General features: G+C 37.4%; 1 protein-coding gene and 1 long non-coding RNA gene across 2 annotated transcripts in view; one reads left to right on the top strand and one right to left on the bottom strand.

Moving 5' to 3' along the window:
- Positions 1-16175, top strand: part of pygma (phosphorylase, glycogen, muscle A) — a 39349-nt gene extending 23174 nt beyond the window's left edge. The window contains exons 16-20 of the mRNA XM_057821426.1: positions 3363-3504; positions 11236-11443; positions 15144-15278; positions 15422-15488; positions 15603-16175. Coding sequence (XP_057677409.1) covers positions 3363-3504; positions 11236-11443; positions 15144-15278; positions 15422-15488; positions 15603-15749 — 699 coding nt within the window. The 3' untranslated portion in view covers positions 15750-16175. The remainder of the gene's footprint in view (positions 1-3362; positions 3505-11235; positions 11444-15143; positions 15279-15421; positions 15489-15602) is intronic.
- LOC130906797 (uncharacterized) overlaps positions 1-23346 on the bottom strand; it is an 85450-nt gene that overhangs the window by 31832 nt on the left and 30272 nt on the right. Inside the window, exon 3 of the long non-coding RNA XR_009061367.1 lies at positions 11220-11461. This is a non-coding gene — a long non-coding RNA (uncharacterized LOC130906797). The remainder of the gene's footprint in view (positions 1-11219; positions 11462-23346) is intronic.

Below are 23346 nucleotides of genomic sequence, written 5' to 3'. Positions count from 1 at the left end.
CATGTTTTGACTTACGGAAGGCGCCATGTTTTATGCGCGCAATGGTAGCTCGGGGTGATGACGTGACGTAGTTTGTCACAGTCACTAGATGAACATTACCGGGTCACTGCAATTCCTTCGACGCGGCGAGATGTCTAACCCATGCGCACATCGGTTAAAAGCGGCGAGTACTTACTATTTGTGTTTTGAGTCCATTTTTATAACCTTTTCATTGCCTCCAAATACTTTTTGCATGTGTTTCCCTCTCATACTTTTAAGCATAGTCTTTTCTTGTGGTCGCTTTAGATTGTTAATTTATTGACCACATTAATCACGTAGCGTCCCCTCTTTCCTGTTCATTTTGCTTTTGCTGCTTGTTTTGGGAAATATCGACAGTGCTGTCACGCTCATGAAAGTTCCTCTCGGGTTCAAATGGAAAGGGTTGAACAGATGACATGTTTATGTCGTTAGTGTCATACTCTGGAAGCTCGGCCGCATAACCATGTTACGTCACAGCCCTGCGACGTCAACAAAAATGGCGACTTACTAGTTAAAAGCTAATTTAAAAAATTGTATAAAAACAAAAACATCTAGAGGGGTTTTCATATCAAATTATTTTAACTCATAATAATATTTATCTTTTAAGAATTATAAGTCTTTCTATCCATGGATACCTTTAACCCTTGAGAGTCGAAGGACGCGCCGGCGCGTCCTCAGCGCACGTCGTCTTTGAAGCGCCCTCACGTTTTAATTACGTCACCCACATGCCGTTGGTTGGTCTCGTTTTAAAGTGCGGAAGTTGCGGTTTACTCTCGTTATTATTTGAAGTCAATCGACCAACTAGAACGTGAGATATTGTCATTTAAGTTTTATAGTTTTATTGTCCTCTCAAAAAAACATTAAAACGCTGCATGGATCATTTGTTTATGTCTATATTTCCATCATTTCTAGTCCTTTTTCAAAACGGAAGCTCCATGAAAAAAACACAAATCAAACGAACCCTTTCGAAGTCACAGTGGAAGCACAAAATGCGTTTTTTTTTTAATTTTTTTTTTTTATAAATATAACTGCGGTGCGAGGTTCAACCGAACGAGAGGGAGGAGGAGTGTTCTGAAGCAGCGAGGTGGCGAGCGACGGCCAGTTGGATACTGCTGGATCGAGCAGCGACTTTGTGTGACTTTGAAAATGAACGGAAAACTAAATTTAGCGCAAGCAATTGTGCTTCTGATCAACTTGAGGAAGAGGATGGTCCAAATTCGTCATCATCGTCTTCTTCGGAAGAGTCCTCGAGTGAAGATAGTGACGGATTTGAACACGTGGGTGACGCCATCGACGAGCAGAGGTAAACCAACTCACTCTTTTTTTTCATGCTGAAAACGTTTCTTTTGAAAGTTTCTTTTGATATTGCAAGACAAAGTTAATTTTGATGCAATATAAGTGTGTGTTTGTGTATATAATAATAAAATGTGCATATCAGATCAAAGTCGTACGTGCACTGTGGGTATCCCAGGCAAGAATTTATAATTTGTGGTGTTCTTCTTTCTATATGAAGATTAGGGATGTAGCACATATTCAGCTATGGTATTCTTTCTATTGTCATACATATAGATTTCCATTATTATTTATTGCTGTATATATTTTTATTTTATACTTTATTATTTTCATAAATACTGACTTATTTTCATGTACATTTATAGTGACAATGAAAGCAAAGTGAAATGAAAATGGAAGGGTGGAAAGAGGACCGACACCCCATGGAAGTGTGAGCTGTGTGATGTAGCCGTGTCTAATTCCAGGACGAAACTGCTTTTCGGAGTGGCATGACTGAAAAAAATTTAACTTGTTTATTGTAAATATTTTTGAAAATGCTTTTTTCCCCCCAATGTTATATATATATTTTTTTCCCACATCAATCTTCTCAATTTGTGTATATAAATGTGTGTTCAAGAAGCTTGATTGTGTGTACATAGTTTTCATCAGGCGATTGGCCGCAATACCTAAACTCATAAAGAGATGGCCTCTAAACACTTTTTGTGTTAGATGGTATATATTTTTTCACTGTTCTTCACTGTTAGGTCTGCTGTATATCACGGTGCGTTCAGGTACACCACGCAAAACACATCCGCCACATTAGAACCAGATTTGTTACATTATTAGAGGTATTACCATTATTACTAGGGGTGTGACAAAATATCGAAATGGTGATATATCGTGATACTTTGTATCTCAAAAGGTTATCGATATGCTCCTGCCAAGAATCGAGATATTGTTTAAAAAAGGTCTCAATGTCTAGAAAAATAAAATCAAAATGAACCAACAAGTTGCTACCAAAATCTTCCACCGTAATAGTGTCTCAGTTAACTCTAAGGCTGCATTGACTGTGCTCGACGCCCAATCTATTTAGATTAGGAACGTTCGTTCATTCAAAACCACAGCATTCACAGTCATTCTGTCCGGTTTTCAGGGCATTTACAGGTCCTTGCTGTTCATTTTAGGGCATTTACAGGTCATTTCCTGTTGAGTTTAAGTCACTGCCTATTCATTTGGGTGATTCCCAGGTCATTTCTTGTTCTGTAACTCAAAATAAACAGGAAGAGACCCCTAAAATACCCCCAAATCAACAGAAAGTAACTGAAAATCAACAGGTAAATGACCTTATATGGCCCAAAATGACCTCATTGCCTGGCATTGGCTGCCACTGACCGCCATAGACGTTCAATCCGTTTGAAGTGGGAGGGATGGCAGCGAATGAACGAATGTTCGCGGTTAAGGGGGTAAATATGATAACCCTACCTTAAGCCTAAACAATGTTCATTCGCTGCCACCCTCCCAGTTCAAATGGATTGGACGTCTACTAGTGATAAACTCATTCCAATTCACAGCAGAAGTTTGTTTTTCTGTTTATTATTTGTTTGTAGAATATCCTAGAATGATTTCCTGACCAATATATCGATAATTGCTGTATCGCCATATCGTCAGATCATCATTATCGTGAGCTTTGTATCGCAAATCGTATCGTAAAGTACCAAGAGTTCCCCACTCCTAATTATTACTATTATTATTCCAATTTTTATTCACAATTTATTTGTTTTGCTCAGTGTAATTGTTATTTGCAATAGTACCAGCAGCATTTATTAAGGATTTAGTGTAGGTTTTCAGGTTGTTGAACAAATTAATGGAATTATAATGTATTCTTATGGGAAAATCATGCTCGACATACAACCATTTCGACTTCCAAACAAGGTCCTGGAACCAATTAACTTCGTATGTAGAGGTACTACTGTAGTTGCAAAATCAAGAATAAAAGACTTTGAAGCCCCATTGTCAGCGGGACTTGTTTGCTGCTGTTAAACACAGCTAGCGTGACATGTCATTTGTTGCAGGCCGCTCCTGGCTACCACACTGCCAAGATGATTATTCGTCTGATCACAGCTATCGGCGAAGTGGTCAACAATGATCCTGTGGTGGGAGACAGGCTCAAAGTCATCTTTTTGGAGAACTACAGAGTCACACTTGCCGAGAAAGGTATTTCACACACCCACTTTGGGGTCCTTCTGCGTTTCTTGTTCATCTTCCTGGTCCTTTGACTCCTGGCAGTGATGTCAAAATTATGGCTTGCAGGCCATATGTGGCCTGCTAGTCAATTCAATCAGGATACATTTCAAAGTGAAAAAATAGATTACCGTATTGGCCCGAAGATAAGACTGCCCTGATTATAAGACGACCCCCTCTTTTTCAAGACTGTAGTTTGAAAAAAAAGACTTTTTGAGCACCAAATTAATTTTTATACAAAAAATAATTACAGTACATCCAAAACAAATGATTATAACTGCCGATCGATTGGGTCCGATCACGTCATTTTCAAAGTATCGGAATCGGCAAAAAAATATCGGACATGCCTTTTTTAATCTATATATTTTTTTTTATTAAATCGTTTTCTAATTGTATTTAACGTTACAGACATAATATGTTACACTCATCCAGAGTCTTTAGTTTAGGCTTAAGGTAGGGTTATCATATTTATCCCCTTAACCGCGATAATTAATTTTTTAAAAAATCCATCCCGTTAAAATATTTAACGCAATTAACGCATGCGCTGCACGACCCACTCACGCATTGTCGCGTTCAATCTGTCATGGCGCCGTTTTACCTATATATAGAGTTAAAAGGCAGCGTAAAATGAGTAGAGTGAATTTTGGCAGCCTTTGGAGCCTTTTTTTAATTGGCTAAAGCCTTACAATCCCTCTCCCTACGATTAGAAATATCGTGGGAAGCAAAGTGGGGAAGAAGGGTAGTAACTGATCTTTTTCTTAACACCCTATATTATTTCCCAACGCAGAGAAGATATCAATTGGTACCACTATGCACAGTCATGGTTGCACTTCCCATCATGAACAGAACAGTTAAATGGCTGCAGTATCATTTACTGAAAGCTCAACAAATACACTAGATGGCAATATTTAGTCACAATATACAAAGTCACATGTATCCTTTAAGAATTACAAGTCTTTCTATCTGTGGATCCCTCTCACAGAAAGAATGTTAATAATGTAAATGCCATCCTGAGGATTTATTGTCATAATAAACAAATACAGTACTTATGTACTGTATGTTGAATGTATATATTCGTCCTAGTTTTATTCATTTTTTTCTTAATGCATTGCCAAAAAAAAAAAATTATCGGGAATTATTGGAATTGAATCGGGAGGGAAAAAAAAAAAAAAAAAGCAATCAGATCGGGAAATATCGGGATCGGCAGATACTCAAACTAAAACAATCGGGATCGGATCGGGAGCAAAAAAACATGATCGGAACAACCCTAATTATAACAATATATTTGAGAGAAAAAGCATGTTATTTTGCCTCATCCAAGTCTTAATATCTGAACATTTAAATATGTAAACTAAAGTGCAATCACATTCGTAAATGAATGGCTTCTGGTTTTTGAAATGTAAATAAACCAATCTATTGTGATAAAACAACAAAATTGCAATGACTGCATTAACCATCAAAGTGAAGTCTAACTGTAACTGTAGTCTTGAAACAAATCTGAATAAGGAAAAACATTGCAATAAAACAACGCAAACTGGTTAAACTTGAGAGCAGCTGAGATCTGTCATGACAGAACATCGCTTCAATGATATCTGGCGCCATCTAGCGTCGTGAATGGGGAGAGTCTCTGAGATCTGTCATGACAGAACATCACTTCAATGATATCTGGCGCCATCTAGCGTAGTGAATGGGTATAATGTTTAGACCGCGAATATAAGATGACCCCCACTTTTTCAGTCTTATTTCAATGCAGAAAACACCGTCTTATATTCGGGCCAATATGGTAGTTGGCAGTGGGTGACCTGTTGTAGGGGTGGGAACCTCTTGGTACGTCAAGATTTGATACGATTTGCGCTAGAAGGCTCACGATAACGATGTCACGATGTGGTGATCCAACAATTATCGATACACGGGTCAGGAAACCATTCTAGAATATTCTACAAAATAACTAATGAAAAGAAAAATAAGCTATTTTCATCCTTCTGCTTTGAATTGGAATGAGTTTGTTAATGACACTTCAAACAGATCGGACTTCCACGGCCGTCAGTGTCAGGTAATTAATTCACTTTGAGGCATTTACTGGCCACTTCCTGTTGATTTTGGGTTACTGAAAAGGAAGTGACTCAAGAATGTCCCAAATGAATAGGAAGTGACTCAAAACCATCAGGAAGTAACCTGTAAATGCCCTAAAATGAATAGAAAGTGACCTGTGAATGCTCTGGTTTCAGTGCCATTGACGGTGCGAGACGTCCAATCCAGTCAAAATGAAGTGGACGTCTAGCGCCGTCAATAGCAGACAGTGAGCTAACGTAGACACTGTTCTAATGGAAGGTTTTGGTAGCAACCTGTTCCGTTTTCTTGTTATTTATTTATTTATTTATTTTAAATAGTGACATTAAAACGATATATACTGTAGATTCTTGGTGGGAGAAGATTGATAACCTTTTGGGGTCCAAAGTTTTGCAAAAAATTTTCCTTTTCGATATATTGGCACACCCATAGGTAGTATTTTAAACACAGTATATATTGCATGTACTGATGTTTCATTGCATTTATAGCAAAGAGTGGAATTAAAAATGATTGCTACTTATACTACAATAAGTTTGACACGTCTGTACAAGAGTCACTTATTCATTTTCCACCGATGTTAATGTCTTCTGCCGAAATCAAAACAGTCCACAGGATACTGACGAGATGCAGAATACTATATTTTACCTGTAGTTTTCATCACGGCCTTACACGCCACACACAGAGAAGAAACTGCATTAATTATTTGACTGAAAGTTTACATTTTTTCCCCCAGCATTCAGGAGATACGTTTCTATGTGGAGAATTCATACATAGTTTTGTTTTGTCGAATTTAATGTTCTGCCTATCTTACTGTAGCAGGCCCTATCCGAATAAGGGTGAGGACTCAACTGATGATTTGATGTCTTTATTCTCAAACCATGCAAAATCTCCACAGATAACCACAACAAAATAAAAATGATCACTGTAAGAGCTCTGCCTCTTCAAGAGGGGCCGCTAGAAATAAAGAACGCAAATTCACCACAACTCCTGTACGCCTGCCTCCAAGCTACAAACATTGCAAACAACTTGAAACAGGAAATACAGTGCTGACCAAAGGTATTGGCACCCCTGCAACTCTGTCAGATAAAGCTCAATTTCTCCCAGAAAATGATTGCAATTACAAATGCTTTGGTAGTAATATCTTCACTTATTTTGCTTGCAATGAAAAAAAAACAAAAAACAAAAGAGAATGGGAAAAAAAATCATTATCATTTTACACAAAACACCAAAAATGGGCCAGACAAAAGTATCGGCACCCTATGAAAAATCATGTAATGCTTCATTAATTTGTGTAATTAACAGAGCCTGTTACTTACCTGTGGCACATAACAGGTGGTGGCAATAGCTAAATGACACTTGCAGCCAGTTAAAATGGATTAAAGTTGACTCAACCTCTGTCCTGTGTCCTTGTGTGTACCACTTTGAGCATGGAGAAAAAGAAAGACCAAAGAACTGTCTGAGGACTTGAGAAGCAAAATTGTGAGGACGCATGAGCAATCTCAAGGCTACAAGTCCATCTCCAAAGACCTGAATGTTCCTGTGTCTACTGTGCGCAGTGTCATCAATAAGTGTAAAGCCCATGGCACAGTAGCTAACCTCCCGAGATGTGGATGAGAAAAAAAAAAATTGACGAGAGATTTCAACGAAAGATTGTGCGGATCATGGATAAAGAACCTTGACCAACATCCAAACAAGTTCAAGCTGCCCTGCAGTCCGAGGTTGCAACAGTGTTAACCCGTACTATCTGTCGGCGTCTGAATGAAAAGGGACTCTATGGTAGGATACCCGGAAGACCCCACTTCTGACCCAGAGACATAAAAAAGCCAGTTTGGAGTTTACCAAAACTTACCTGAGAAAGCCAAAAACGTTTTGGAAGAATGTTCTCTGGTCAGATGAGACAGCAGTAGAGCTTTTTGGGAAAAGGCGTCAACGTAGGGTTTACAGGAAAAAAAACAAGGCCTTCAAAGAAAAGAACACGGTCCCCACAGTCAAACATGGCGGAGGTTCCCTGATGTTTTGGGGTTGCTTTGCTGCCTCTGGCACTGGGCTGCTTGACCGTGTGCATGGCATTATGAAGTCTGAAGACTACCAACAAATTTTGCAGCATAATGTAGGGCCCAGTGTGAGAAAGCTGGGTCTCCCTCAGAGGTCATGGGTCTTCCAGCAGGACAATGACTCAAAACACACTTCAAAAAGCACTTGAAAAAGGTTTGAGAGAAAGCACTGGAGACTTCTAATGTGGTCAGCAACGAGTCCAGACCTGAATCCCATAGAACACCTGTGGAGAGATCTGAAAATGGCAGTTTGGAGAAGGCACCCTTCAAATCTCTGAGACCGGCAGCAGTTGGCCAAAGAAGAATGGTCTGAAATTTCAGCAGAGCATTTTAAGAATCTCATTGATGAATACCAGAAGCGGTTGTTCGCAGCTATTTTGTCTAAAGGTTGTGCTACCAAGTATTAGGCTGAGGGTGCCAATACTTTTGTCCGGCCCTTTTTTAGAGTTTTGAGTAAAATGATCCCCCCCCCCCCCCCCCCCATTCTCTTTTGTGTTTTTTCTTTGCAAGAAGAATAAATGAAGATATTACTACTAAAGCATTTGTAATCGCAATCATTTTCTGGGAGAAACTGAGCATTATCTTCCAATTGCAGGTGTGCCAATACTTTTGGCCAATGCTGTATAAAAAATATATAGTGTAACGGAAGTCATGGCGAATTCCAAAATAAAATACATTTAGTTGACAGAAAATTAGGAGTCGGTTATTTACACTCCCACCAAAATAATGACTAAAACAATACTGAAAAAAAAACAATACAACAACAAACAACAACAATAAAAAACAGTACTGATGGCAGTTAATTCATATCGGGCTGCAGCTATCGATTATTTAAGTCATCGATTAATTTATCATTTAGTTCCAATAATTGGATTTCGAACATTTAATGCATTTCAAAATCAATTTCGGGAGATGTAAAACAAAGAAAATAAAACAAAACAAAATATTCTTATTAGAATAAAAATGCAGTCCCACAGCTCAACATTATTACCATCAGAACGAGAAAAATTGAATTATTTTCCATAAAAAGAATGTGTGTGTGACTCGTATCATGTTTACATGATACACTCTCTTTCTCAACACAGACAGTTATCATAGAGACAAAAATAACATGTTTTATCACTGCTTGACACACTAAACATGCTGGAGTTATCTCATGTAGCGGGTGGGAAACATTCATGACTTTTGCCAGGTTTACATGGAGCCAAATATTCCAATTACAATCGGAATATTTGTTCAAACCGAATAAATGTGTTCCATATAAACACCTCATTCGGAATGAACAGGCCCAAACCGAATGGAATTTCATTCCGATTCACAGGGGTGGAATATTCCTTTTCCCAAACCGATTAGAAGTAAAATTATATCATGTAAACAGGGAAGCGGAATGGTGTCTGGTTGCGTTCTTTCTGCGCATGCTCCGTACTGACGTGGTGACGTCACTTGGTGACGTAAGTAACGTCACATGCAACATGGCTTCCAAGCACAAGCACAGCGCACCCACACAACTTTTTAAATGAACGGCGTGTCATTCTGAAGTTTTGTTTCCACTCGAAAAGTTAGAACAGCAGCTGATCTGACGATCGATCTCCATGTTTTGCAACGCGACGCTTTGTTTTGATTAATCTGCGCATGTCAGACGGCAGTTGTCAAACGTCCTTTCGGAATAAAGGCAGACACATGTAAACGCTGGATCCGAATAGATGGAGTGACATGTAAACAGCTGATGTGAAATTTCCATTCGGAATGATTTGAATCGGTATGAATAAAAGTCAGCATGTAAACGTGGCTAGTGTTTACTGACCTTTAATTTTGTATAAACGCAAAATCATATTGGAGGTTGTTAGGTCTAAACTTACTTGTATCTAGCAAAATAATAAAGACCTAGAGGAGGACGAAGACAAGGATCAAACAGGAGACGAAGATACGTTTTTATGCTGACGGCCGTCAGGAGGAAGGTTGATGCGGAGCGGGTGGCTCACAACAAGCTTCTCTGCCCACTCCCTGAGGAACGCAGCCTTTTATTGAAAAGTGGGAGAGCATTCATTGCACATGCGTAAGTTTTGTTTAGCTGCTAAGGTATTCTTTACTGAGAACAGAAACCAGAATGAAACATTATGGTAACGTGTACTGAAAACAGAAACCTTACTCTTTTCATTGTGTAAACACTAAAGCACAGGCGAATAAACTGTTACATGAGAAAACATAATCATAACACCTAGTTTTAAACACACATAATTGCTTTAATTATTGTAAATACTGTTATTGTGAATATTGTTAATACTGTTATTGTGCAAAAGCATTAAAGCACATCTCACAAGGTATTGCCTCCTCGGCAGCCACCCTCCGCAAACATGTTTTACATGTCGGTTAGCCCTCCTCTTCTAAGCCGCGGCTGTCTGTAACTATTCTGTAGCCAAAGTATTCCCATACCAGTGATTTCGTTTTCTTCGATGGGGGGAAATAGTTCAGGTTTTTCACCTCCTCCAGCCATCGTGTAGCACAGCTGACTCACTGACATTGAGCAACAACCGGTGGGGGTGAGTTGAGCCTTGCAGCTGCAAGCGAGGGATTTCTCCATGCATTTTTGGTGGTTAAACATTTTCTAATACCTTAAGGACAGTATGACTGAAAATTTTTATGGTTTACAAACCTTGACGTTTTCATACCACGGTATACATAGAAAACGATAATCGGCACGTCTATTTTATGCTTCAATAATATTTATTTTTGCTTGCTAAGATTCCACTTTCAAAAGAGTGTTAAATAAAATAAAATACCTGAGTGTTTCTTAAAACAATGTAGGATTGCACTTTCATTTCATAAGAGCAATAAATGCATTTAAAAATAAATAAAATACCTGAGCTTAGCCTCAAACGGTATGAAAAAAATAACAATGTGGATCTCAGTACAAAAGAACAGTTGGCTAACTTGCTTAGCAAAAGTCTGCAAAAGCAAAAGCTGATATGCTATAAAATGCTAACATTTTTTGTTTCTCCAAAGCTCAAATCATTCAAACACATATTCCCACAAAGAACTGATCAATATACTTCAAAATTAAATAATGAATGGATAAACAAACATATTAGCTCAAACAAAAACATACCTAATGTTGGTCTTAATGAGGATCACCTGGATTCAGCCATCTTAGATGTATATATTCATCATTGCCACCAGATGGCAGTATATCCACTGAAATCAAAACTAAACGCAACCACTTTCAAAACAAATCATTGCAACAGCACTCAGAAGCGGCAAAATTTGATTCGAAGCCTTTTTCTAATCGAATTACTCGAGTTAACCGATTAATCGTTGTAGCACTGAATTCAGAACCACAATGTTTCATAGTGTTTTGGTATTGCAAATATTTCATACGAACTTTTTTTTCTTTCATTACGCTTTAATTTGCTTTATTACTGGTCATTTTTGGTTCCTTTTTATGACCCGTGGACAAACACGGCGTTCAAACCGGTCAAAGAATTGCTGTCCACGACTCAGCATTGTTCCCTATGAATTCAAAGCTTTTTCGCCACCGATTCCCGGGGGGACTCATTTATGGCCTACCTTTGTCATTTCTCAGCCATCCCGGCTGCTGACCTCTCGGAGCAGATCTCCACGGCGGGTACTGAAGCCTCCGGCACTGGCAACATGAAGTTCATGCTGAACGGCGCTCTGACAATCGGAACCATGGATGGAGCTAATGTGGAGATGGCTGAGGAGGCGGGCGAGGACAATCTCTTCATTTTTGGCATGAGGGTGGACGACGTCGATGAAATGGACAAGAAAGGGTAGGCTTGCACTTCCATCTGGCCAAATGAGAAAATAAATAAGACAGTGAAATCCGAAAATTACCACTGGATAAGCTAATACAATTTGAGATCAATATTGATTAACTCTTTCAATTCATCCCAAGAGTATGTAGTGTGGTAGTTTAGTACAATGTTATGAGGGGCCGTACAAAACATTTTTCATTTTGGCCTTCTCACACACATACATTCTCCTTTCACACACATATACAGTGTATTCACTCTCACACACATATATTCTCCTCTCACATTCATATTAGGGCTGTCAAACGATTAAAATTTTTAATCGAGTTAATCACAGCTTAAAAATGAATCGTAATTAATCGCAGTTCAAACCATCTCTAAAATATGCCATGTTTTTCTGTAAATTACTGTTGGAATGGAAAGATAAGACACAAGACGGATATATACATTCAACATACTGTACATAAGTACTGTATTTGTTTATTATAACAATAAATCAAAAAGATGGCATTAACATTCTGTTAAAGCGATCCATGGATAGAAAGACTTGTAGTTCTTAAAAGATAAATGTTAGTACAAGTTATAGAAATGTTATATTAAAACCCCTCTTAATGTTTTCGTTTTAATAAAATTTGTAAAATTTTCAGACAAAAAATAAACTACTAGCTTGCCATTGTTGATGTCAATAACTACACAATGCTCATTGTGCTTAAACCCATAAATTCCATCGCACCAAAGCGCCAGCAGAGGGAGACGAAAAAAAAGTAACAAATGGACATGTCACTGTGCTGTCATTTTAATCTGTTTGAGCGGGGCATGTGCGTTAAATACGTTGCGTCAAATATTTTAACGTGATTAATTAAAAAAATTAATTACTGCCCGTTAACGCGATAATTTTGACAGCCCTAGTTCATATACTGTATATTCTCCTCTCACATTTATATATTTTCACTCTCACTTTCATACATTTTTACTTTCACATTCACACATTTTCACTCTCACATTCATACATTTTCACTTTCACATTCATTCATTTTCACTCTCATATTTATATTTTCACTCTCACATTCATATATTTTCAATCTCACATTCATACATTTTTACTTTCACGTTCATTCATTTTCACTCTTATATTCATATTTTTTCACTCTCATATTCATACATTTTTACTGTCACAGTCTTACATTTTCACTATGTGTGTGTATGTATGTAGAAAGAAAATATATATAAATGAGAGAAGAATATATCGGTATAAGAGTGAATATATATGTGTGTGAGGGGAGAATATATGTATGTGTGAGTGAAAGTATAGTGGAAACGGAAGGCAGCTCTGATTGGCTAGCTCTGATTGGCCGAGAAGCTGAAGCAATTCCTGTTGAGGCGGGTCAACATGGAAGAGGAGATGCGAAAACTTCAGCAAGCAGTTGGGCTATTACGAAATATTTTGTCGACCTCTGAAACGGTCACATCTTTGTCATCCTGTCTTGAGCGGCAGAGGACAGGATCAGCTGCACCCAACGTCACTCATAATAACGCGATTGAAAGTGAGATGAGAGAAATTTTACAATAAATTTTAAAAATCATAAAAACATTATGAATAGATATATTGGAAAACAAAGAGGTGTGCCTTGATCTCCAAGTAAATTACTTCAACCCTGCACTGGTTTGGGGTCATAAGGTCAAAAGACCTCACAGCTATTAAAGTTTGAAGCTAGTCAATGTGTCATATGTGTGTGTGAGAATGAAAATATATTTTGTCACAGGAGAATGTATGTATGTGTATGAGTAAAATGTATATGCATATGAAAGGAGAATGTATGGATGTGAGAGGAGAATATACTGTATGTGTGTAAAAGTAAATATACTGTATATGTATGTGAGAGGAGTATGTATGTGTGTGAGAGGGCCAGAATGAAAAATGTCTTGTACGGCCCCTCATACAACATTTGGTAACGTTTAGTTTTAAAAACACCTGTTGACAGTGATACACATCCAAGGGCGTAGTTTTGGTCTCAACATTGGTAGGGATAATATAACAGCATAACCTGCATGTGCACTTTTTGCTGGGGACGGGACATAAATAAGACCAAACAGATTGGGAGCTCGGGGGTCAGGGCTACATTTCTCACGAATTTAAACCTAATTAATTGATAAGCTAAATGATGAATGCAAAATAAAAGTTTATTGACTTATACTAGCTTTAACGTTTGTTGGTTCAGGTGATGCACCGTTCGATTCAAACCTTTGTTTTCAAAATCTACTAAGGATACATTTTGAAAACTTCCAGAATAATTGTCTGGATTTTATTAGCAAATTAAAACTGCAATATTTGAACATAACTTTAATTATATTAACACACACACAATAAATACAAACTTGTTAATAATCTCTTAACTATCCAGGAATGCAAAAAATAAAGATTTGTCTTAGCACAACCAAACTCAACAAGAAATGAAAACTTTTTTACATAGATTATGATTAATGTATGATTATCTGGAAAAAAATGTTTGCATAGGGTGTCAATAACATTTTTTGAAATAAATAATATAGAAAATTCATACTTTTTAAATAAATGGAAGTCATTAACCAATCAAACGTGCGTTTGAGAGGGGAAAAAAATGGACCGGCACATTCAGCAAGTGAAAAGTGATAAATGTACGTCTGAACATAATGAAAATAATCCATTTAAATATGGTAGCGTCAATTCTATTCTTACGACATATGGGAAGACAATCAAAATTACCTACATAACTGAACTGATTGTATAATGCAAATAAGGTTGCTAATAGGAATCCACGGATAGAAAGACGCACTTCCTAAAAGATAAATGTTATTCTGAGTTAAAATTATTTAATATGAAACCCCCTCTTGAAGTTTTCATTTTTATACAATTTGTAAAATTAGTCTAACTAACAGGTCACCATTGTTGTTGACGTCGTAGGGCAGTGACGTCACATGGTTACGCTGCCGGGCTTCCAGAGTATGACTGTAGCAACATAAACATGTCATCTCTTCAACCCTTTCAATTTGAACCCGAGAGGAACATTAATGAGCATGACAACACTGCCGATATTTTACAAAACGAGCAGGAAAGACGGGATGAGATGAGACGAGAGTATGACTAAACCGGCTGCTACACCAGCGAAACGTCCTACTAGAGGTGAATTTGATACCCAAAGTCCTACCGTGCACTTTCAGCTTGTTTTGTTTAGATGCATGCAGACAGAACATACTAAAGATTTAAGAAAATACTTAAACGTAGTGATATCAAATAAGGGTGGTTTAAATATGCTACGTGACTAATGTGGTAAACAGATCAACAATCTGCTTTAAAGCTACTCACAAGAAAACACAATGCTTAAAAGTATGAGAAGGATACACATGCAAAAAGTATTTTGAGGCAATGAAAAGGTAATAAAAGACTCAAAAACAAATATAAGTACTCACTGCTTTTAAGTGATGTGCGAATTCGTTGGAGGTTTCGCCGTTTAGAAGGAAATGCAGAATACCGGCAGTGTTCGTGTATTGACAGAGACAAACTACGCCATCACCCCGAGCGTCCTTGTGCGCATAAAACATGGCGCCCTCCGTAGGTCAAAACATGGACTAAGTATTATAGATTTTTAAATCAATGGCAATATTTTAAGTGTTTTTAATAACACATTTTGCAGTTATAATGCAGTACAAGAAACCTTTTTTTCTGCGTCTCTGCCTGTAGATACCATGCTCACGAGTACTATAACCGCCTGCCTGAGCTGAAACAAGCCATCGACCAGATTGCCGGAGGCTTCTTCAGTCCCAAACAGCCTGACTTGTTCAAAGAAATTGTCAACATGCTGATGCATCATGACAGGTAAAGACATTTCTCGTCAATAACAACCTGGAACGACAAATCTAAAAATAATATGTTCAGCTATAAACTTGCAGATGGGTATAATTACCCGAGACTAATTGTGCATCTTCTGATTTTCCATTTAATTGTGTTTTTCTGCACAGATTTAAGGTCTTCGCTGATTATGAAGACTATATTAAATGCCAGGAGAAAGTCAACGCGCTTTATAAGGTCTGTCGTAATAGGCAACGTGTCACGATTCTAATTAAAATAAGCATTCAAATCATTACGGACGCTGATAGTCATCCTATAAATCACTGCTTAAATTGCTTTTTTTAAATCCAGAACCCCAAGGAATGGACCAAGAAGGTGATCTACAACATTGCTGGATGCGGCAAGTTCTCCAGTGACCGCACCATTGCCCAGTACGCCCGTGAGATTTGGGGAATGGAGCCTACTCTCGAAGCACTCCCGAACGTTGATACACTCTAAACTGTCGTCGACAACACTGTAAACATGAACTTGTCTTAACATCCAAAATAGCGGCTGGGCCAGGCAGTTAAAAACTCCATCCAAAAAGCTCGATCCACACATAAAAATCAATATCTATTTGCATCACTTCACAGTGCTACAAATAAAAACGTAAAGCTACACTTTGCATATGTCATTTGCATACACAAAACCACAGCTTGCAGCCACGTTCAAGGGGTGCAGAGATTACAATGTAGCTGCTGTGAAGTTGATCAACTAGCTGTGTGGTAGGCTTTGGGAACTGACTGGTGATTTAAAAGGGGAAATAAAAACCCAATAAAAACATGAAAAGAAAAAAAAAAAAGAAAAAAATCCGAACGGCACTCACACCCAAAACTCATTCTGAATAAAAAGAGTCAAAAATACCAACAAGTCTTGGTGATTATTTTTAGTTGTTTACTTTTAACTGTCGCCCTTCAATACAGCCGTGTTTTTTATACAGGGGCGGAACTAAGGGTGGTGCTGGGGGTGCAACTCCACCCGAGCCCGAGCCTCTAAAGTGGGCTTAGTTGGGCGAGGGGAGGGTCAAACACAAAGTTAAGATGATGTGCGGGGCTGTAATATAGTGTTTTTTAAGCAGAGGTGGGTAGACTAACCAGAAATTTTACTCAAGTAAGAGTAGTGTTACTTCAAAATAATAATAACTTAAGTGAAAGTAGCCATCCAAAAAAATGTACTCAAGTAAAAATATTTGGTGAAAAGAATACTCAAGTAATTAGTAACATTGTGAGCGACTGCTTACAATGTTTTTTAAACAATGGCTTTTTTTACTGTTATTATTATACTGTAAAATAACTCATTACATAACCACATTAAGCCCAGAAAATACAGACCGGAAAAAAAAAAAAAAATCTGTGAATTCCGGCGAGAGAAAAAAAATACAAAAAAGAAGCATCGTTGTCCCAAGGGTACAAGTGCCCTCCAGTGGGGAAAATAGTAGCTAGTTTGAATAGTTCCTTCACAGTTCCTATTATGAAATCCAAAGGATAATATTGCCAGTTTTCTGTGGTCAATCTGGGCCAAATAAACACTGTGAGAGGTTAAAATCCGCGCTTTTGAGTCATGTTAAGGACAGCGCTCTATGTCAGATCCAGTGGGGCAAATAAGTATTTAGTCAACCACCAATTGTGCAAGTTCTATTACTTGAAAATATTAGAGAGGCCTGTAATTGTCAACATGGGTTGACCTCAACCATGAGAGACAGAATGAGGGGAAAAAAATCACGTTGTTTGACTTCTAAAGAATTTATTTCCAAATTAGAGTGGAAAATAAGTATTTGGTCACCTACAAACAAGCAAGATTTCTGGCTGTCAAAGAGGTCTAACTTCTGAAGAGGTCTAATGAGGCTCCACTCGTTATCTGTTGTAATGGCATCCGTTTTAGCTCATTATCGGTATAAGAGACACGTGTCCACAACACTTATGACACTTAATGACATCTTTCATATGCATTAATTAATGCCCATGATAGTGTCATGTCACAATTATGATGGTTTTGTGGCAGTCTTATGACCGCCACTGTCAAATAAAGTGTTACCTATTAGCCCAAATAAATAAAAAATAACCCGCACTAAACTATAAACCAAAGGATTCAAAATGAGGGAAAAAGGTAGCGGCTTGTAGTCCAACAATTACGGTACAAATAAAAATGTTATATATGGTGAACAATTGATGGAAACTGGCGCATTTTTGTCTCGTTCTCTTCTCGTCAGACCAAAACTGGCATTCGTTGGTTGTCTGGAGGGGGCCCACCCAAAAAATTTACACGCACCGGATGGTCGTCTTGAAGGGCTTGCAAATAATTGTCCACTAGCACCCCACCACCCTGTCGGACCATTATTATTATTATTATTCATTTATTTATTTATTTAATAGGGACAGTGAACATTGATGAACATCTAAAAAGATGTAAATATGCTAGATTGTAGCAAGTATATGCTAATTTACATCTGTAGTCCCTAAACAGGTGACACAAAGATACAAAAAGAAAAGAAATAACAAAAGATTACAATAAAACAACACAATACAATACGTTACTAAGAGCTTAAAAGTCAGTGATTGCAAGACTGATTTGCTTTCAACCACTGCTTGAGCTGAGTTTTGAAAGTTCGTATTGTGGGACATTGCCTGATGGCGAGTGGTAAACTCGGGGTCCCATTTATGCTCATCGCACCAAGGCCCTGTTCAAATTTGCTCCGCCACTGTTTGTATGTCAATATTGATGACAAAAGAGAACATTGATAACATTATTTAACGGTTATAATATAAGTGTTAATGACACCGACCTGGATTTTGCACTAACAAATCTGCTGTAAAGCGGGAACCTGAAACGTGTAATTAGAGATCGGAAATTGCAAACATATGGTCATTAGTTTGCATTTTAATCAACCGGCAGACAGTTGCTATCTTTGGAACTGTGTTTTCAGGTGACGCAATCTGCAAAAATAAACGGGTTTTTCCTTTTTTTTTTTTTTTTTGTTTCTTTTTTGTTTTGTTTTGTTTTGTTTTGTTTAAAAATGCATACATAAGACTGATAAGTCCATGATGTTTGTTTGGGTTGGGGAGTGGCACAGTGGTTGTCTTTACCAACAACAAATTTTATTTTGGCAGCCATTGTACTTGTATTCTTAAATTTAGTTTGTTAAATAAAAAATCTTATTAGTCTTAATAACATTATATTCATGTGCTGATGTTATTCCAGTTTTAGTCGATGAAATTTCCAATGTTTTAAATCTAGTTTCCATCACATCGGTGACCTCAGTGAGGATACACTGTGTACTACAGAACACTAATACCCATGGTGGTACACAGGCGTCATCTAGTGGTGAAGAGGGGGAAAAAGAAATTACCCCCGAAAAAAATAAGATAAAATAAAACATCCAAACTATTGGTGAGATTGTTGAGTTTTTTTGATAATTTCATGTGTGAATGGGAAAAAAAAGAATCTGATGTGCTCATATCGTCTGATCTTGATAATCATCATCAAATTTTATGCTTGATTTTTTTTTAAATTTATTGTACCGATAGCTTCAGAGAATCTGTACTGAAAATTTGAGAAACTAGACAGTCGCTCAACTTTTTTTTAATCAACATATATAGTAAAGTAGGCAGAACCACATGGCAAAAACACACCTTTAAAATTAGTTAAATTCCCTTGCTTTAAGTGTAAATCGACTAGAAATAAGCAGGGGTGAAAGAGAAAGTTTTTATTTTGTGGAGGGGGGGTGTCAAATCTCTTAAAACCATTGAAATGCAAAGAAAACAGCTTTTGGTCGTTATTCCTGTCCTGTCTTTCAAAAAAAAATTTTTTTTTTTGAATTGCAAAATAAAAGTTAACAAAAACAGCAGTAACCCCAACATCCATCTCCTAATTTTTATTTTCCCTCATTTCCTCACATCTAACTGCAAAATCTCTATTTTAACTACTTAAGAACATAGGATGTAAATTAAAATGGAGGTTAATGTAAACATTTTTTATTTTTTTTTATTTTTTAGAAATATTAAAAATAGAAGTAACATAAATTCACAAAAATAAGTACAAATGACTTAAATTATGCACAGTGAAATGGAATATATTTTGAAGATCGTGCAAACATAGACTTTTTCAAATTAGAAGGAAATGAATGAGTAGCCATCAAATGTAGAAAAAAGCAATAAGTCAAAAGTGCACATTGACAGGTAAGATGTTTTGAACCTCCCCACTAATGTAAATAAAATAAAGTATAATAAAAAAGCCTCAACTCTTTCCTTGTTCTTAAAGATCTGATCAATTTTCTGTTGAATTGCTGTTTTTTTTTAATCGAATCAATTCTACAATTCTTTTTGCTGTTCCAGAAAACATGCACATTTGAACCAATCAGAGCTAACTATTTCTGCTGATCACATGTCAGTATGTCAGCCAATTGAACAGACAACTAAGTCAAGAGTGGTTTGCTTTGCTGCATGCATGCGCACATTGACGTGACTCTTCTTCGTCAGACGCAGATAACTGCAGAAACTGGGGAAACCTCTGTGCCGTCCGTGGAATGAAGAAATAATATAGCCTATAGACCCTACTCACATGACGTCACAACCACGCCTCCGCGCCATATTGTCCGTCAACTCGTCGTGTTTACGCATTACCGCTACGTAAATTCCTCCTATTTTGGCGTGTTTTTCTGCTCGTTAACATTAATAATCAAAATGGTGAAGGCGTGTGTGGCGGTTGGTTGCAGTAACAGACGGAGAAACTTGAAGTTCAACCGTATTCCAAGAGACCCGGAGAGGAGAGCGAGATGGACGCCTGCAATTGACGAGAAAACTGGGCACCAAACGATCACCGCAGATTATGTAGTAGTCATTTTATATCTGGTAAGATGCATTTAATATATACATGTTTAGAGGGTTTTGGGCTGACAACCACAATTAAGATCATTGTGAGGCTAATCGCCAACAACATACCGTTTCAAATTCAAGCTGCTTATTTCTTCCACCATCATTATTTTTTGAATAATATTTAGCTGGTACCAAGTGAAAGAAGCTGGCCTCGTCTACGGATCATCAGTTAAAGAGGTGTGTCCAAACCTTTTGCAAAGGGGGCCAGATTTGGTGTGGTAAAAACGCGGGGGGCTACCTTGGCTGATTTACATAGAACAATATATTTAAACAAATTTTAGCAAGCCCTTCTTTATGTCACATTTGCTTTATTATTATTATTTTTAATTCATAATTTCATCAATCTAGTCTTTGTGGCATTCTCTTTCGACACTCGGGCTCTTGCGAAATACTGCTGCTGTGAAATTAAACTAGCTTCAAGTTGCTGCGTATATCTTCCCTGTAATGTTGTACATGTTAGCTTGTCTTGTTTGTTAATATCGCGTCACATCGAACTCTTTGAAAACAGCGACTGTCTCTTTGCAAATGAGGCACAGTTGTTGCGTATTTTATTGAAGAAATAGTCCAATATCCACCTATCCTTGAAGCGTCGGCCATCGCAGTCAACTTTTTTTTTTATTGATTGTCGCCATTTTAGAAAATTGGAAGTAATGGGTCACACGGGGCTAATGTTGCTTAGAGTGCTGCTGTTAAAGTTTTTGAAACTTTCGTGAGAATACGCTGAGTTTCTGTGGACAAGATAGTTGTAAATATCAGGGTAGCAGATGTCAGGCAGAGACGGCGAAGACAGCGGGTCGAAAAATATCGATTTAGGCATCAAATATGGATCTGGCGAATGGATCGACCGAAGCTTTTCCACATAACACCTTTTATGCAACACATCCAATGAGTTTACAGTGTCTGAAAGCACCGGGGCTTCCATGAATTGCACTATAAATTGCACGACAAATTGAAACCATTGAGAACACGGATAAACAATGACGGACAATATGGTGGCCGGATACAGCGACACGTCATTGAGTGACGTTGGTGAGTGGGGTCTATATGGGTGGAAATGGATTACGCTACACAAGCACTTTATTATGCTTGTTGTTAACACGTCTGTATAGGAGTGGGAACCTCTTGGTACCGCACGATAAGATACGCGATACAAAGTTCACGATAACGATGATCTGACGATATGGCGATACAACGATTATCGATACATTGGTCAGGAAATCGTTCTAGGATATTCTACAAACGACTGATAAATAGAAAAAAAAGCTTCTGCTGTGAATTGGAATGAGTTTATCACTAGTAGACGTCCAGTCCATTTGAACCATTCCTCCCACTTCAAACTGATTGAACGTCTATGGGCAGTAGTGGCAGCCAAAGCCAGGCAATGAGGTAATTTTGGGCCATTTAAGGTCATTTACCTGTTCATTTTCAGTTACTTCTGATTGATTTTGGGGTATTTTATGGGTCTCTTCCTGTGTATTTTGAGTTACAGAACAGGAAGTGACCTGGGAATCACCCAAATGAATAGGCAGTGACTCAAACTCAGCAGAAAATGACCCTTTAAATGCCCTAAAATGAACAGCAAGTGACCTGTAAATGCCCTGAAAATCAGACAGAATGACTGTGAATGCTCTGGTTTCGAACAAATGTTCCCAGTCTAAACGGATTGGGCGTCGAGCACCGTCAATGCAGCCTTAGAGTTAACTGAGACACTATTATGGTGGAAGATTTTGGTAGCAACTTGTTGGTTCATTTTTATTTATTTTTTTAGACATTGACACCTTTTCAAAACGATATATCGATTCTTGGCAGGAGCATATCGATAACCTTTTGGGATACAAAGTATCATGATATATCACCATTTCGATATTTTGTCACACCCGTACTTCTGTATGTAAATCTGATTTTGGTAGATTGTTTTCTTCTTGGAGATGCGTGTGTTGCAGCCTTGTAGTTTTTTTTTTTTTTTTTTTTTTTTTAAAACAAAGCGTTTTGACTGTTGCTGTCATATTTTTGGGATCAAAACACCGTATACCGGACCGACGTTCCAGCCCCGGAATCTTATACCTGAACGCCGTTCCGGCCCATTTCACCCCTTGAAATAAGTGAAATCATCTGCCAGTGCCTCAAGTATATTTTAATCAGATTTGTTGAAATAACCTTATTTTCAGCTCGCTATTTTTCTTAACAGACCTATTTTAAGCAATAAATTATTGTTATTAATCTTTTAAAAAGCTTGTTTGTCAGAAATGTCCTTAATTCAAGAATAGATGTTGTTCAAAGCATTATTTGAAAGCAAAATTTTCTTGATTTAGGTAAAAAAGGACTTTTTAAAATTTTAGATGTATAAGCTTAACAAGAACAAATAGTAATATTTACTTAAAGTAAGTGTAATAATCTGATACATTAATCTGTTAACTCGTCTTTAACACTCAAAACAAGATGGAGAAGACCTTTGACTGGATTTAAGAAAAATGATCTAACGTAAATTTGCAGTGCATGCACGCTTCTCCCAGTTCGAGGGGATAACTGCACGTGTTTTAATAAATGACGTATTTTTAGATTTTGTTCTCCGTTATAGATGACGGGTCAGAAATACATGACCGTTGAGTGAGAGGCGTGAGACAATGAGGAAAATATGTAATGTATTATGACCGTCAGTGGTGTGACAGTCACGTTTGACCACCGTGATAAAAAGAAAGCATGTCTTTTAGACTCATATCTGATTTTACAAGTTTGAACTTTACTTACAAATTTATGAAGAAAGCTGAAACTGAAAGAAAAAAAAATACTATCTGCAATTTTTAAAATCCATCTTAAACTTGTCTACACTGTCAAATATGTACTATATAAAGCAAAAATAATTGAATTATTTTATGTGGCATTAGATTGTATTGGTGTACAGTGGTATTGAAAAGTATCTGAACCTTTGGAACTTCTCACATTTCTGCATAAAATCTCCATCAAATGTGATCTAATCTTTGTCAAAATCACATGAATGAAAAAATAGTGTCTGCTTTAACTAAAACCACCCAAACAATTATAGGTTTTCATATTTTAATGAGGATAGCAGGCAAACAATGACAGAAGGGGGAAAAAATAATTAAGTGAACCCTCTTTAAAGAGCTTAAAGAGCAGAAACCAATTTTTTACCAAACAATTTAAGTCAGGTGTGTGCCCAATCACTG

Source organism: Corythoichthys intestinalis, chromosome 18 (genome assembly GCF_030265065.1).
Source record: "Corythoichthys intestinalis isolate RoL2023-P3 chromosome 18, ASM3026506v1, whole genome shotgun sequence".
Classification (NCBI taxonomy): Eukaryota; Metazoa; Chordata; class Actinopteri; order Syngnathiformes; family Syngnathidae; genus Corythoichthys; species Corythoichthys intestinalis.
Note: the sequence above shows the minus strand (reverse complement) of the source record. Positions and strands in the feature narration are given on the sequence as shown.